This window comes from Stenella coeruleoalba (assembly GCF_951394435.1).
Source record: "Stenella coeruleoalba genome assembly, chromosome: 6".
Lineage (NCBI taxonomy): Eukaryota > Metazoa > Chordata > Mammalia > Artiodactyla > Delphinidae > Stenella > Stenella coeruleoalba.
This window is the reverse complement of record NC_137151.1, coordinates 106212835-106228359: the sequence shown is the minus strand read 5'-3', so window position 1 is coordinate 106228359 and position 15525 is coordinate 106212835. Positions and strand designations below refer to the sequence as shown.

Genomic DNA, 15525 nt, shown 5'->3' with positions numbered 1-15525 from the left:
ACTTCTGGTAGTAAACCTGGGAGAATACCAGGTCCATTTCTGAGCACCAAACATTGAATACATTTTTTAGGTAGCTCCAGAGGGGACATCAAGGACTGGTTTAAATTATGGGAAACATTTCACTTAACAAAGGAAAAAGGAAGTACTGGCAGTATCCTAATGTCGGGCCAATAGAAGCTTTAATCCCCCCTAAGTTTCTAGCCCACGGGTTACAATCTGCTGTTTGTTTAGAAGGTAGTCAACCACACTCTTTAGAACTATGATTAGAGGTAACTCACGAGCAGAATCCCCCATGAGTAAACTAGTGGGACTTTAAGATGCCTGTGCCACCTGCTATGGCGGCTGCTCAGTTTCTTTGGTTTACCTAATGATTTACAGATATTCACACAGGTAACATTTTGGGATGAGCTGAGCCCCAGGAGGCAGGGATGCTCCTGTATTTCTTACAAATAACCATGTGTAATGTTTGTCAAACTAAAGAGCCTATAACTAAGACAAATTAAATACAACTACCAGACACTATGGCTCCAAGATTATTAAAATTTAACGCTTTATTTTTTAAAAAAGGTTATTTTCAAAATTCCATATGTGATTTTTCACCTACACATAGGCAGGGTATAAAATAATGCGTGAAGAAGTCAGTGATGGAAGAGCCGGAGATTCGTGTGAGCGAGGATTATTCCCAGCTCATCGCAAGCCTCGATCACAACTTTGTCAGCAGTGGAACCGGAAGGGGCAGCGATGTAGGCCACGCCACTCTGAGGGGGAGACAGAGACAGACTCTCAAAACACAGCCTCATGCCAAAACACGTCCAGAACCAACCCCTCACACCCAATAACAAGTGCAAGCTAACGACGATTCATGCTGCAGACTTACTCGGTCAAGAGGCAAAATAACGGGATTTGGGTTGTCCATACAACAAAAGGAGAAGTCAAAATAATACTCTAGATGTTACTGATATATCACATCATCATAGCCTGGATATATAATCTAACTCACAGAACTGAAAAATCAGAAGCAGCATCTCTGAAATGGTTGCTGCATAATGACCAAATCCATCCACACACCAATTCCATACTTACCCTTTTAGCTCTGTCTACATTGTCCCGGAAAGGAAAGAAGGCATCAGAGCTGATGGAAACTTCACTAAGTTTGTCAACCCATTCCCTCTTCTCTGCCTCGGTTAATAACTCGGGGACCTGCTCAAACAGTGCCTTCCACTTGATCAAATCTTCACCCTATGAGTGGGGGCAGAGGGGAAAGACAGGTTTTACACCATCTTCAGTACTATCTGATACAAATCAGAATGCCAGAAAAACACTTGGGCATTTTTCCTAGGACTTAATTATAAATAATGACTCATTTATATCCAAGTCCATATTTCTAGAACCTTTTTTTGGATGTTGTATAACATTTCATTAAGGAAGAAAATTAATCTTAAGTGTACCAAATAAAGACTGAACCATTTACAAGCCAGTTTATTCCAAATATATTTTGTTCTTTAATCTCTAAGTTAAATCTACTGCTTTATATCCCTGTATCAAAGCAAGCAAGGAAACAGATAATTTCTAGAAGTACATTTCTACAATAATTAGTCTTAAGTACAGAGTCAGTCTAATAGACCAACCAGAACATGACGCAACAGTGTTCATTTTTAAAAAGTACTTCTATTTAGGGTTTAAACCAAAAGGCTTAAACAACATACTTTTATTCTTATTCACATATATAAGTTCTCTTCCAGGACTTACAGCACAATTTGTTGTGTAATAATCAAGCAGAAAAAGCAAATATTAAAGTAATTTTTAAAAAAAGCTATTTGAAGCGTTTCCTGGTTACAAAGCACACTCTGCAACGACACCTGTTGATCATGTCATGGATTCCTATCCCTGAATGGACAGCCCAGTGGAGTTGACTCGCCCCCTCAGAAGACCACTGAGTTTTTGATTACCAAGCTTCTCTTTGTGTTTTGCATCCAGTACCTGTTAAGCATTTCTATTTCCAGAAACTGGGCTAAATCCTATTCTTTTAGCAGGCTACCTAATACTTGCAATTTTAATGCTCCCATATACCTGCTTCAAAGTAGAAAACATTAAAGAACATGAAATATAACACAAGTACACTGAGTTGTTAATGGAGCTTGTAGAAAATGTAGAGGGACATTTGTTACCTGCTATCAAGTAATTTGTGTGCAATGTTAAGTACACACCTATCACATAGTAAGCATCATGACTGGCACTGTGACAGACACCCAAGATGGGTGAAAAACAGCCCCTGTCATCAAAACTTATAATCAGGGACTTCCCTCGTGGTCCAGTAGTTAAGAATCCGCCTTCCAATGCAGGGGACGCGGCTTCGATCCCTGGTCAGGGAACTAAGAACCCACATGCCACGGGGCAACTAAGCTCGCATGCCACAAGTACTGAGCCTGCGCACTCTAGAGCCCGCACACCACACCTAGAGAGTCCACGCGCCACAGCTAGAGAGAAGCCTGCATGCTGCAACTAAGACCCGACACAGCCAAATAAATAAACAAACAAACAAATAAATCTTTAAAAAAAAAAAAAGCTTATAGGGACTTCCCTGGTGGCGCAGTGGTTACAAATCCGCCTGCCAATGCAGGGGACACGGGTTCGAGCCCTGGTCCAGGAAGATCCCACATGCCACGGAGCAACTAAGCCCATGCACCAACAACTAGTGAGCCTGCGTGCTACAACTACTGAAGCCTGTGCACCTAGAGCCCACACACTGCAACAAGAGAAGCCACTGCAATGAGAAGCCTGCACACCTCAATGAAGAGCAGCCCCTGCCTGTCACAACTAGAAAAAGCCCACGCGCAGCAATGAAGACCCAATGCAGCCAAAAATGAATAAATTTATAGGAAAATAAAAAGCTTACAATCAACAGGGGAGGTACAAACATACAAAACTAAACCAGTGGTTATAATCTAAAAAGACATACGATCTGTAGCGTCAGAAAGGGATAAAGAACGCCAAAGAAAGGTAAACGAGACAGAAGAAGTTTAGATTAGCAAATTTAGATAATACAGAACTTCAAGAAAAATATCTTTTATCTTTGTAGTGATGAAGATAGTCTGCTACACAGAAAGGGTAAACATACTAATACACTCCACCCACACTCAACGACAGCCCTTACCTCTCCGATGGTTCCAGTAACATACTGATCGATGGCGTTGGAGATTTCTGCTCTCTTCACTCCAGTTTTAAACTTCATGGAAAGCACTTGTGGGTGATGTCTAAGCCACCAATAGTTTGCCTTATCCCCGGCAAGGCGTGTGCAGTGTATCCGAGACTGCTGTCCAGCTCCAATGCCAATAACCTGAAGAATGAAGAACACAGACGTTAAAATGAATAACAACACGCTTCTCAATGGATCTTTTGTGCATATTCCCCCAAATCCATCAATTTTGTGGGGGGAAAAGAAAATCAGGCTGAAATAAGAGAAATACCAATAATTTTAAAGTCATTAAAAAGGTTAAGTGTAACATGTTTTAACTATTATTTATATGTTTTACCTCTTCAGTGAAATTTGAGGTATGGCTATTAATTAATATCTGGAAGTTTCTAGAGCTCCTGGACATCAGTAGTGAAGCGTGGTCTTGCTGGAACTTATCAGACAAGTAGCCACAGTCTCCCAGGTTTTTGGTATTACAGATTAGCAATCTTGCAACAGTAGGCAATCACCTAAATTCCGAATTTGAAAGGGTCTTCCAGGTCACATGCCAATTAACATCCATCCTCCCCTCCTACTTATGGGCCAAATAATTTAACAAATGGCTAGAGAGGAGCTCAAGACACTACGAGAAGAAACAGTGCTGAAGCCACAGCAAAACCAGGTTTATCCTAGAGCTAGGAGAGGCCCAGTGATGAGCCAGCTCAGTCCTGCATCCTATGGCTTTTAACTAGGAAAAGTTAAATACCTAGCTTAACATCAGATAGTAAAAGATGTTCAATATTTTGACTGTGGTAGTGGTCACGGTCAAACAACTACATAAACTGTGCAAACTGGTCAAACTCTACACTTAAAAAGGGTGAATTTTACTGTATATAAATTATGCCTCAGTAAACCAGATTTTTCATCATGTTAACTCTTAGTCTACAGATTCTTGGTAAAATAACATTAAAAGTATAAATAAAAATACCCTTTATGCTGCAAAACGATGGGCTAGTGGGTGGCAGTATGTTCTACTCCCTCTTCAATGGAAATGCTACCGATAGGGACGAGGGGAGCAAAAAAACTAGTTCCCTAGCAACCATTGTCCCCTAACCCAAAACGTGCCAACTTGTTCCAGGCAAGAAGCAATAAGAACAATTTTAACACTTAGTTCCAAAGATACTTTGTATTCATTACTGAGTAAATACTGACAAACCGAGAAGAGAAAAACTTGGCAAATTTTCCTTTTCAAGCAGTCTAGTTCCCAAGACGGATGGATTTTTGAACATCATCTTGCAAAACAACAGTCCTCCCAAGGTGAGTCTGACAGCTTGGTTACCTGCCCGTCCCTGGCATAGCACACGGAGTTAGACTGAGTATACTTGACAGCAATGGTGGCCACAGTGAGGTCTCTGAGCGCAGATTCCGGCAACTAAAAAAACACAGAATGGTAAATGGGGCTTTTTTTTTTTTAAACCTTCATTTAACTTTTAGCATCTTATGTGTCCCTTATAACAGACCTATAATATATAGTTCTATCCCTCAAATGAGGGAGTGAAATGAACTGTTCATAGGAGACACTATCATGTTTTACTGAAAGAATCATATTTAACGTATTTGTCATGGAACTCTGTGCGACGCCTAATACGTCACAAACTCAGATTGATGCCATTTTGCAACAAACTTTGGCTTAAGCCTCTTTACGTATCACACTAGATATGAAATACCATAACCACTCCAAAACTGACAAACAGTATTTTCTCTATCACAGTAGCACCGAATAACTGGAGATGTGATAAAATTTATGTTAAAAAAAAAACATTCCCTGGTGGCGCAGTGGTTGAGAGTCTGCCTGCCGATGCAGGGGACACGGCTTTGTGCCCCCGTCTGGGAAGAACCCACATGCCGCAGAGCGGCTGGGCCTGTGAGCCATGGCCGCTGAGCCTGCGCATCCGGAGCCTGTGCTCCGCAATGGGAGAGGCCACAACAGTGAGAGGCCCGCGTACCGCAAAACGAAACAAAACAAAAAAACACTGAGAGTAATTTTCACAGACTCTACAAATAACTGTGATGCACATACAGCCAAGACTGCTCAGGAAAAACCAAATTAGGATCATTTTTTGGTTTGCCTAGAATATTCTACATAGAAAGTATTCAAAAATGTATTATGTACTACCGGTTCAAACAGAATGAAACAACTACTATAACTAAAAATGTCACTATCTTTAATATAAAGAGCAAATACAAATTGAAAAGAATAATAATGATCTATGTTGGTATGCTAAGCGGACAAAAAATATAAGCACATCTAATTGATAAATTATCTAACTGAAAAACTGTTAAGTCAGACTTCATCAAAACTAAAGCTTCTGCTCTTAGAAAAGATCCTGTATTAAGAGGATAAAAAGACAAGTTACAGACCATGAGAAAATATTTTGCAAACCACATATCCAACAAAGAACTAGTATTCACAATCTATAAAGACGTCTCAAAATTCAGCTACAAGAATAAAAATATAATTAGAAAATGGGCAAAAGACATGAAGAGACATTTGAAGAAAAAGGATATACAGATGGCAAATAAACACATGAAAAAATGTCCATCACTAGGCATTAGGGAAGGCAAATTAAAATTATGAGGTATTGCTACACACCTATCTAATAAGAAAGCGACAACACCGAAACCTGGTAAGGATGCAGAGAAACTGGGATCGTGCGTATGTTGCTGGTGTAACATATAAAATGATGCAGCCTCTTTGGAAAACAGTTTGGCAGTTTCTTAAACTAAATATGCAATTATGATGCCAGCCAGCAAATACACTCCTGTGTCTTTAGAACAGAGAAATGAAAACTATGTTCATACAAAAACCTGTTCATGAATGTACAATGAATGAAAGTTACAGAAAGGGGAACAGATTAGTAGTTGCCCGAGGTTACAGAGGAGGCAGAGGCAGGAGAGAAGTGAGTGTGGCTATAAAAGGCAACAGAAGCCTCCTTGCAGTGAGGGGCATGTTCTGTGTCTTGACTGCATCAATGTCAATTATCAAGGTTGTGATGCTGTATTAACAGTTTTGCAAGACACTGTCCATTAGGGGAAATGGAGTAAAAGATACATGGGAACTCTTAAAACTGCATGTGTATCTATAATTTTTACTTTTTAAACTCAAAATTAAAAGCTTAAAAACCACTGTTAGAATTTTTTAAGAATTTATTATACTAAGGTACTATTGATGCATTGATAGTATATCCTTTTCTATCTGTATTTGCTCTTTGCCAACTATACATTTTATTCCTTTGGTTCTAAGAAAGATTAAAAACAAAAGCCAGCCTTCTTAGCTGCCTACCTTCAAATATAACCCTAGTATCCCGAGTTAGGATCAAGGACTATGAGACATGTCAAGGGGTGGGAGTGAGAGAATCCAGTGTAATAAACATGGCACATATAGTTAAAACAAATTGAAGCATTATTCAAGAAAAATGGGAGAAGACAGAAAAATTCAAGCATGTTTGTTAATACTTAACACACACTCATTACACTTCTCCGGCTTCCTCAGGACTGAAACCATTCTAGACCTGATAGTATAATCTGATGATTTTGAGGCTGGAATATTAATAAAAACCTGTTTTAAAAGAAGGGAGGGGAATATAAAGGAGGATAATACCATCATTCTCATCCTTAGTTAGGTTTCCAAATTTCCATTAAAAATACATATGAACAAATACAAAAGAATGTAGATAAAAGATTAAAATCAAACCCTTGTAAAAATATCCAAGCTAGCACAGCCAGAGGCACAAAACCTATCAAGTGCTACTAAATTAATCAGTCCAATACCTATAAAACTACAAGGAAAACTTACAAAAGTAAGAGTCTCAATAGGTAGACACAGTTGTCAGCATGGGTACCATGGAATCTAGCTCAGTACCCTTTTGGTATTTTAAAAAATACATTAACCAGCCAGATTAATAAAGTTAAAAAAAAAAAAAAGAGTCTCATTTTACTGTGAGCTGCTTAAAAACATTGCTACTCCAGTACCTCAGGGCCTTGACCAAAGGAGTGGATTCCAAAGGACTGAAAGATCTTTCTATATATGATTCCTACATGTTCCTTCACTTCAGGGCACCATTAAGTTTCAAAGATAAAAATGAAAGAATAACCAGTAAACCAACAAAGATCATGTCTTAATCACTATATGTTTATTAACAGAACTATCCTGATAAAGATTTTAAAGCCTATTTTCAGCATTCTACTTAAAGTCGCAGGATTCAGACCGGGAAACAATAGCCAACTCGTCCACTTGTTACAAAATGACTTAAGAGACTAATCCTTTTCTAAGAACAAATAGAAAACCTGAATACAGAGCTCATAAAATATCAAGTACTGAGAGGCAAGAGGCAAAGACCCCAGAGATAAAGGAAGCTGGAAGAAATGAATGTGATGATGCTTTTCCCCTCAAGGCATTTTCCAAGTTGCAAGGCAGTAACTAAGAGGTAAATGAGCTAAGCCCCGCATTAAGTCAACTCTATGAAGGGAAAAAAACACCATCCAGACCCTCAAAATATCTATATGGTTCTTTCATATTGCAGACCAAAAAACTGATCCAATAGTCAACCTACAAAAGATATGGAAAATTTTATTTGAGGCAACCTGAGGAACCCAGGAGACAGTCTCTCAGAAAGATCTGAGAACTGTTCCAAATAGGTAAGGGGGGTGGCCAGTATATACGTGATTTCGATGAAGGGGCACGTGCAATCAACCACACTTCTCGGCAGAAGGTTACTGCTATTCTCGAGGAACAGACATCCTAATTAATGGTTGTAAGTGCTTTCCTAAGTACGGGAAGATACAAGAAACTGGGTTCACAAAATCTCCTGAAAATATATAACTATCTGAGGGCCAGTTTTGTCAGTTTTCCCAGAGCACAGTAAGCACCTCACCCTGAATGCCTTTCAGTGACTGCAGTGGCTAAAGACTTGATTCTTGCAAAACTGGATGGTGGGCGACATTCTTTATTTTACGATCCCCTCCCTTTTGGTCTTAATTTCAACCAAAGTTTGGGAGGCATTTTGTGACTAATTTGTCCCATGGTGCTAGGAATGCTCATTCAGTTCAGGCAAGGATTTCGCTGATAAGCCACTCGATGGGCCATTACTGGACTCGATGGGCCATTACAGGACTAGGCCCTCTTGGCAGTAACCAAAAGCCTCTGGACCACCTGATTTACTAGTCTATTATGGTCCAGGAAATGGTTCCCTCTTGTTGCTTCTTCCCATATCTATAGTTACACTATTATAATCACTGATCTTATAGAAAGATGTATTTGGTCAATCATTTCAACTCCCCTAGTCATCGTTATTTTTATCAAACGCTCAGTCACATATTTGGAAGAAACAATAATCTTGTAAAATAGGCAGAATAGAAATAAAATAGCTAGTAATATTAATAAGGTCATAAGTATTTAAGCTAAGAACTTCCACTAGGTGCAGCCCAGAATCTCCCCACGTTGTCTGACCAGTGTGCTCTGTACCAATCACTATCTTTAAGGGAACTGATATATTGGCATTGTACATAAAGTTCACCAAAGATGTCTGCATACACAAGGCAGAGTGGTGGCTCATTGTGACCCCTCACAGGATTGAGAAAGGAATGTTATCTTCTAAGGAGTTATGTGGCTGGCACCAGAAGAAGAAAAGTTGAGCTTTATGGTCGAGCAGGTATTTCTGCCACTGGGGAAGCCTGGTTAACACATAATGCAGATGCACAGTGCACGCTAGAGGGGAAGGAGGAGGCCAAAGAAAAAGTTTCATGTTTAAATTTTTCTTGCCTTGCCTTAAAATATGAATTTTTATTTCATCAATATCCAATGCCCAGCATGCAATCAAAAACACCAGCCACACCAGCAGGTAAGACCAGAAAACAAAGAAGTCAGTTACACATCTGAAGTACTGAAAGCAAAGTACAGCCAACATTAGACCCAGCAAAAATATCCTTTAAAACTGAAGGCCGGGCTTCCCTGGTGGCGCAGTGGTTGAGAGTCCGCTTGCCGATGCAGGGGACACGGGTTCGTGCCCCGGTCCGGGAGGATCCCACATGCAGCGGAGCGGCTGGGTCCGTGAGCCATGGCCGCTGAGCCTGCGTGTCCGGAGCCTGTGCTCCGCAACGGGAGAGGCCACAACAGTGCGAGGCCCGCGTACCGCAAAAAAAAAAAAAAACTGAAGGCCCAATTAAGGGATTTCACAAAAACAAGTACTACTAGCTCATCCACTTCCTTATAGCATAACCTTGGGCAAATGTCTTAACTGTCCTCTCTGTCAGAATTTTGTAACCTTTACAATAGAGTTGACAGTAGTCACACCCCACCCAGAGGGAGCTGTGCATATTAATTGATATAATACATGTAAATACAAAAAGAAAACCATTTTTATCCTAGGAATATGTCCTTCTAAAAGATGACAACAGGACAATAGCAAAATCGTGACTATGTGAAAACACCCATCACATCACTGAAAATGGAAACAACTTAAATATCCATCATAGTACGTGGATTGCCACATGGCCTTTCAGATGAAGATGTGGATCGATCTTTCTTGATATATAAACACATTTGTAGCTCAGTGCATAGAAAAAAAGGCAAGTTACAGAACAGATTTATAAAAGACATGATCCCATATATGTAGAATTGAAGGCAGATAACTACATATATACATATGCAGAGAAGTTTCTAATATGGCCTTCTGTTCATCTTTTGAGTTCTCAAACTTACTTGACAACTCAGAGATGAGCTAGCTCTTTGCATATCGACCAGTTTTAAATATGGGCCTTAATAAATGCATAAGCATATAAATATTAAAAACAGATCTACTGGGCTTCCCTGGTGGCACAGTGGTTGAGAGTCTGCCTGCCGATGCAGGGGACACGGGTTCCTGCCCCGGTCTGGGAGGATCCCACATGCTGTGGAGCGGCTGAGCCTGCATGTCCGGAGCCTGTGCTCCGCAACGGGAGAGGCCGCCACAGTGAGAGACCCACGTACCGCAAACAAACAAACAAAAAACAGATCTACTGAATTACTAGTATTCAGTTCAGATATTTTCAGACTTACATCTTTATTCTTGGTAACAATGTTGCTAAATAATGACCTGTCGATGACACTATTATTTCTCTTCTGGCTTAAACGAAGACCAAAGAGAGTTCGAATTTCGTTTTCATCTGGACTGTAAGACTGGTCCATCTAAATAAAACAAAGTTAAGGAGTTAAAAGAGTAAAAAATATGTCTACATCCCTCAAAATTTTTCACTTAATTTATGTTCAAGATATTTCATTATAAGCAAGGCTATATTCATTTTTTCTAACTTAGGCAGGTACAAGATCATTTCAGGATGGGTGTAATAGAATGGTCGGGCACCAATATTTTGCTCCAAAATTTTTTATAGGTTTTATAATCTTATAGGGTTTTGTAACTTATACCAAACATTAGAACCAATGGTTCCAACAGAGCATTTCTGGTTTCAGTAACTGAAAGCACTATACATATGGTTTTTCCTTAAAAAAAAAAAAAACTAAAACAGATATGCTAACAAATAGGCAGTGGCACAAAAACTAACCTCTAATTTTTTTCTAAGAATCTATTACAAATACTTAATTAAGACTTAGATTAAAAGTTAAAAGAGTGGGCTTCCCTGGTGGCGCAGTGGTTAAGAATCCGCCTGCCAATGCAGGGGACAAGGGTTCAAGCCCTGGTCCGGGAAGTTTCCACATGCCGCGGAGCAACGAAGCCCGTGCGCCACAACTACTAAGCCTGCGCTCTAGAGCCCGCGAGCCACAACTATGGAAGCCCGCGTGCCTAGAGGCCATGCTCTGCAACAAGAAAAGCCAACGCAATGAGAAGCCCACGCACGGCAACAAAGAGTAGCCGCCGCTCGCCGCAACTAGAGAATGCACGCATGCAGCAAGGAAGACCCAACACAGCCAAAACTAAAACAAAACAAAAAAAAGTTAAAAGAGAGAGAACAGCATTTGTAGTCTGTGTCTTTGCTTTTTGAAAAGGAATATGTCATTCATTGCTTTCTTCCTCTCCCAAATTTTTAACTGAAATGATAATAAGACATGGGAATAACCTGCATAAGACCACTCTCTCCCTAGACATTTTTCCAAATTTGACAGTATTTCTTCATTTAACCTTTGCATGATCTTTGATTTAGAAAGCACTGATATCTGTAACTTATAAGCAAGACCTCATACTAATTCTGCTTAAACTGCATTTTCCTGAATTCCAAAATGGTCCTTTTCCCTTTATATTATAAAATTTCTAAAACTGAGATGTGCCCGCCTATTAACTGATGTCATAAAAAAACCTCTCAAATAAACAGAATATTGAGGAAGCCCTGGTGTTCTTTTGACACCCTGAAACATGATACTGTCCGGTGCTAAAGAGGTCGTGAACAGGGTCAGGCTCAGCATTTGGAAAACATTCTTCATGATGCTACAAGTAACTGCTAATAGCCAGAAGTACTTACTACTCTTAATGACAACAACAAAAAACAGTTAAGAGTGAAAATACAGTGGCAGCTAACTGAATGATTAAGTACCTTTTAAAAAAGCTACTTCTGTCAAGTAGCTTTTTAAAAAGTATTACATTTAATGTGGTATTTTTGTTTTCTTTCCTTGAAAAGCTTACATGGAGTCTATGGTGAACCAGGTAATTATTGGTTTCTTAAAACGAAGAATAATAACTTTCAATATATGGAATTTGGATTCCACAAATTTTTTTTTACATTAATACCTTCTGAAAAACAGTATTATGAATTTTAACTTTCAATTCAAATAACTTTTTGCTTTATCCATTTATGATCAGACTGTGGGCTAATTTCCCTATGTATAAGAACTTGTAAAAATCAGTAAGGAAAAAACTCAACAATCTATTAGAAAGACAGGCAAAGAACACGGGCAGACAGTTCATAAAAGGGAAGTAAAAACACTTAAATGTGAAAAGATGTTCACCCACACACAATGAGAAACTAAAACTGCAATGAGATGCCATTTTCATCTGTCTAACCGCTAAGATAAAAATGTTTAAAAACTTGATGCTAGCAAAGGTGTTAGGAAACAGGCACCCTTACACATTCCCATTAAGACATAAAATTGGTTGTACAACCTTAAAATGAGCAGCATCTATCAAAGTCACCAATACAGACAGTCTGCAACCCAGTCCTAATTTTATTCTCAGGACTTTCCCTCTAGCTTATTTCACTGCAGGGTATGTGTAATAGCTAAAGACTGGTGACTGGCTAGATAAGATACACAGATACAGGACAAACTTCCAAGATGATGAAGCAGTGTGCATTTGTGTCAGTGGGGAGAAAAAGAAGAAATGCAAACGCAAATATTTGCTGAGTATGTACAGACTACATACTTCAGGGAAGGTGAGCAAGAAATTGAGACTATTACTTTTAAAAAAGGTAACAGAGCGGCAGAAGGGAAGGATGAGGAGACTTCATCAAATAACCTTCAATACCTTTTGAATAGGAAACCACATTAAATATATTATTTTTAAAGAAATGAAAAGTAAGAGCGGGAAAGCTATCTTAATCTTAAACCCAAAAAATTAATAGGAAGAAAAAATTTGCAGGGTTAAGGATAAAAAAACCATAGTAAAGAAGGATAAATCAGAAGGGTGCCAGTATAAAGGAAAGATTAAATATGGGGAAAAAGAGAGAAAAGAGAAGAGCAAATTACTGTTTCAAACGTGAATTGCACTAACCTGAAGAACACAGTAGTTCCCATTTTTCTTCTTAGAAAGTAATTTCAAAGCTTCATCTTCATATCCCGGGGCAATAATACCATCAGATACCTATATGTGTATTAAATATTAATTTCTATTTTAAAAAATTAGAGAACACCTCTTAAACAATCTAGAGATAATTATCTGTCGTAAATAATGCAGTAGCAGTTTCTGGTTTCTGCCTCCACGAGATAATACAAATACTATACTTGGAAAAGGTAAGTCTATGTTAGAATTCGACTTTCTACAGCTGATCTTATCTCATTGGCTGTCCTTCTGGTTGTCTGTTTCAATTTTAACCAAGAATATATGAGTGATTCGCTGTAATACACATATCTTAGGAAGAAAAATGATTTTTTACTCTTCTGTTCACAGGGAGGTTTTGTACTAGAAAGAGCATGTTCTTCTAATTCTGGCTCTGCCAAAACCTGGCTAAATGACCCGAGGCAAGGCAGGCTCCTCAACAGCAAGAAAAGAGGTCAGAGGAAATCACATTTAACACATCATAAAGATACGAAAGTCATAGATCACGCCCCAAAGCCTCGTGCTGTAACCTGTAACGCAGCACACCAGCTCCACGGCAGCTGGGGATGGCAGGGGTGATGGTAAAGGATCCCTAAAGCAACTAAATATTGTCAAGTCACAGGCCCTGTTAGCCTTAACTGCTAACTGTTTGTTTCCCTCCGAGGCATCTGATCTCCTTCATCTTCTTCTCTATCTCCCCAGCCCCACCCCCACCTTTCCGGAATGCCTGTTTGGTACTCAATTGATGGGGGTTAGTTTTTTAGAGTAGTTTATAATTCCCCTCACTATACAGTCTCTTTCATTACAGACCGAATGAAAGTTTACAGCCAGGTTCACTATTACGTCACCATCCAAGATAGCATCCTCTATTCTTCAGAAACAGTAACTCTGGCATTAAGACAATGACTACTAGAAAATTTTAAAGAATTAAATACATAAAACTTGATCACAATAGCCAAATACCAATATTACAGGTTATGGTTTCAATAAACACTATGAACAAATTAAGCTCTACTTAGTTATGCATGGGACAAGATGCAGAATGTCCACTAACCTCTCTAGAGATAATTTTGGCAGTAGGGACATCACAAATATCAGATAATGCAACAAAATCACCAAAGGAAGACATCCTATCAGCCCCTGTAAATAAAAATTAAAACGCAGTATTTAAAACAGATTATCCATCCTTATACAGAAAAAGGTAATGTTCAACAAACCCCAATGTGATCATATAAAATCTAACTTCACTAAGATTTAAACAATAGATTAATAAGTCATTTAACTGAAATAATCAATAAGAAATATTCTTTCATTTTACCTCCTAGAGCAACATTCAGCAAACTTTTTCTGTAAAGGGCCTGATAGTAAATATTTTTTAAGCTTTGCGGCCACGTGACCCTGTTCCACCTCCAAGACTGTGGTTAGCAATCAGCCACCGACAATACTATGTGGCCCTATTCCAACCAGACTATATTTACAAAGCTAGGTGGTGGGCTGGATTTCGCCAATGAGCCACACTTTGCCAACCCCTGTGGTAGAAAGTAAACCATGAGAAAGTGTCTCAATCATCTCCCATTAATTTTACAATAATATTCACAGGTTATTAAGCTCATGCATTAGATACTTGTGAATTATATAAAATATAACTTTAACAAAATTCAGTGTACTTAAATAACCATACAACTTAAATTTAGCAATACAAATACATTCAATAGCCTAATCTGAAACTTCACGCACCAAATTCCAATTGTGCTTCCCTTTATTACATTAAATACTAAAACTAACACACACTTTTATAAACAAATTTATTCCAAGGCTCTCATATAGTCATTCTGAAGTATTAATGAAAAACAGATTAAGGTAATTTGAAATCCTATAACGAAACAAAGGATATTACTACTTTAAGATAAAATATTGCTTTTCCTCTCAAAAAAAAACAACAGAAAAAGCGCTATTATTCTTCTGACCTCTTGCTCTTGCATATGCAGTGGATATGGGTGTGAGCGTTTTGTACATATCATACACCATGCAGACTTTAGCTTCATCTTCACTGAGTGGAACTCCAACAGCAGCGCCTGGTATAGAAAACCATAAATAAACCAAAAATCTCAAGTGACTACTTATTAATTCCTAAATCAGGACATTTTTCTAAACATCATCTAGTCTATACAGCATAATTTCTAGTGCTTGAGCCAAATTAAACAAAAACCTGTTTGGCCAGATAATTAAATGCCAAAAATATAACTGCAGGGGAGGGTGAGGCGGGGGGAATCTCTTCTCCAGCCTCTGAAAACAGAGCCACTGTCTTGAGTCTGCCAACATTAGGCGTGTATGAAGCTACTTTAATTCATTGCTGACTCTCTGTCCTGCTTGATATCACACACCGTTTATTTCTCTGCCACTCCCATTGTTTTCATATCCAAAAACTATCTGAGAACTAATTATGTGTTGAATTGTCAGTAGGTGACACAAATAACTAAGCTGTACAGCTGACTTAAACACAGAAGAACAAAGGTCTCTCATACAATGGCCATAAAAAGTTAGAGTGCCGTA

General features: G+C 38.8%; 1 protein-coding gene across 3 annotated transcripts in view; it reads right to left on the bottom strand.

Annotated features, from left to right (window-relative positions):
- Nucleotides 1-526: 526 nt before the first annotated feature.
- Nucleotides 527-15525, bottom strand: part of ATIC (5-aminoimidazole-4-carboxamide ribonucleotide formyltransferase/IMP cyclohydrolase) — a 34101-nt gene continuing 19102 nt past the window's right edge. For all 3 annotated transcript variants that reach the window (XM_079924331.1, XM_079924332.1, XM_079924333.1), the window contains 8 exons: nt 14940-15047; nt 14027-14112; nt 12928-13017; nt 10269-10397; nt 4512-4604; nt 3155-3337; nt 1084-1239; nt 527-758 (listed from right to left, as the gene is read on the bottom strand). In XM_079924331.1, coding sequence (XP_079780457.1) covers nt 639-758; nt 1084-1239; nt 3155-3337; nt 4512-4604; nt 10269-10397; nt 12928-13017; nt 14027-14112; nt 14940-15047 — 965 coding nt within the window. In that variant the 3' untranslated portion in view covers nt 527-638. The remainder of the gene's footprint in view (nt 759-1083; nt 1240-3154; nt 3338-4511; nt 4605-10268; nt 10398-12927; nt 13018-14026; nt 14113-14939; nt 15048-15525) is intronic.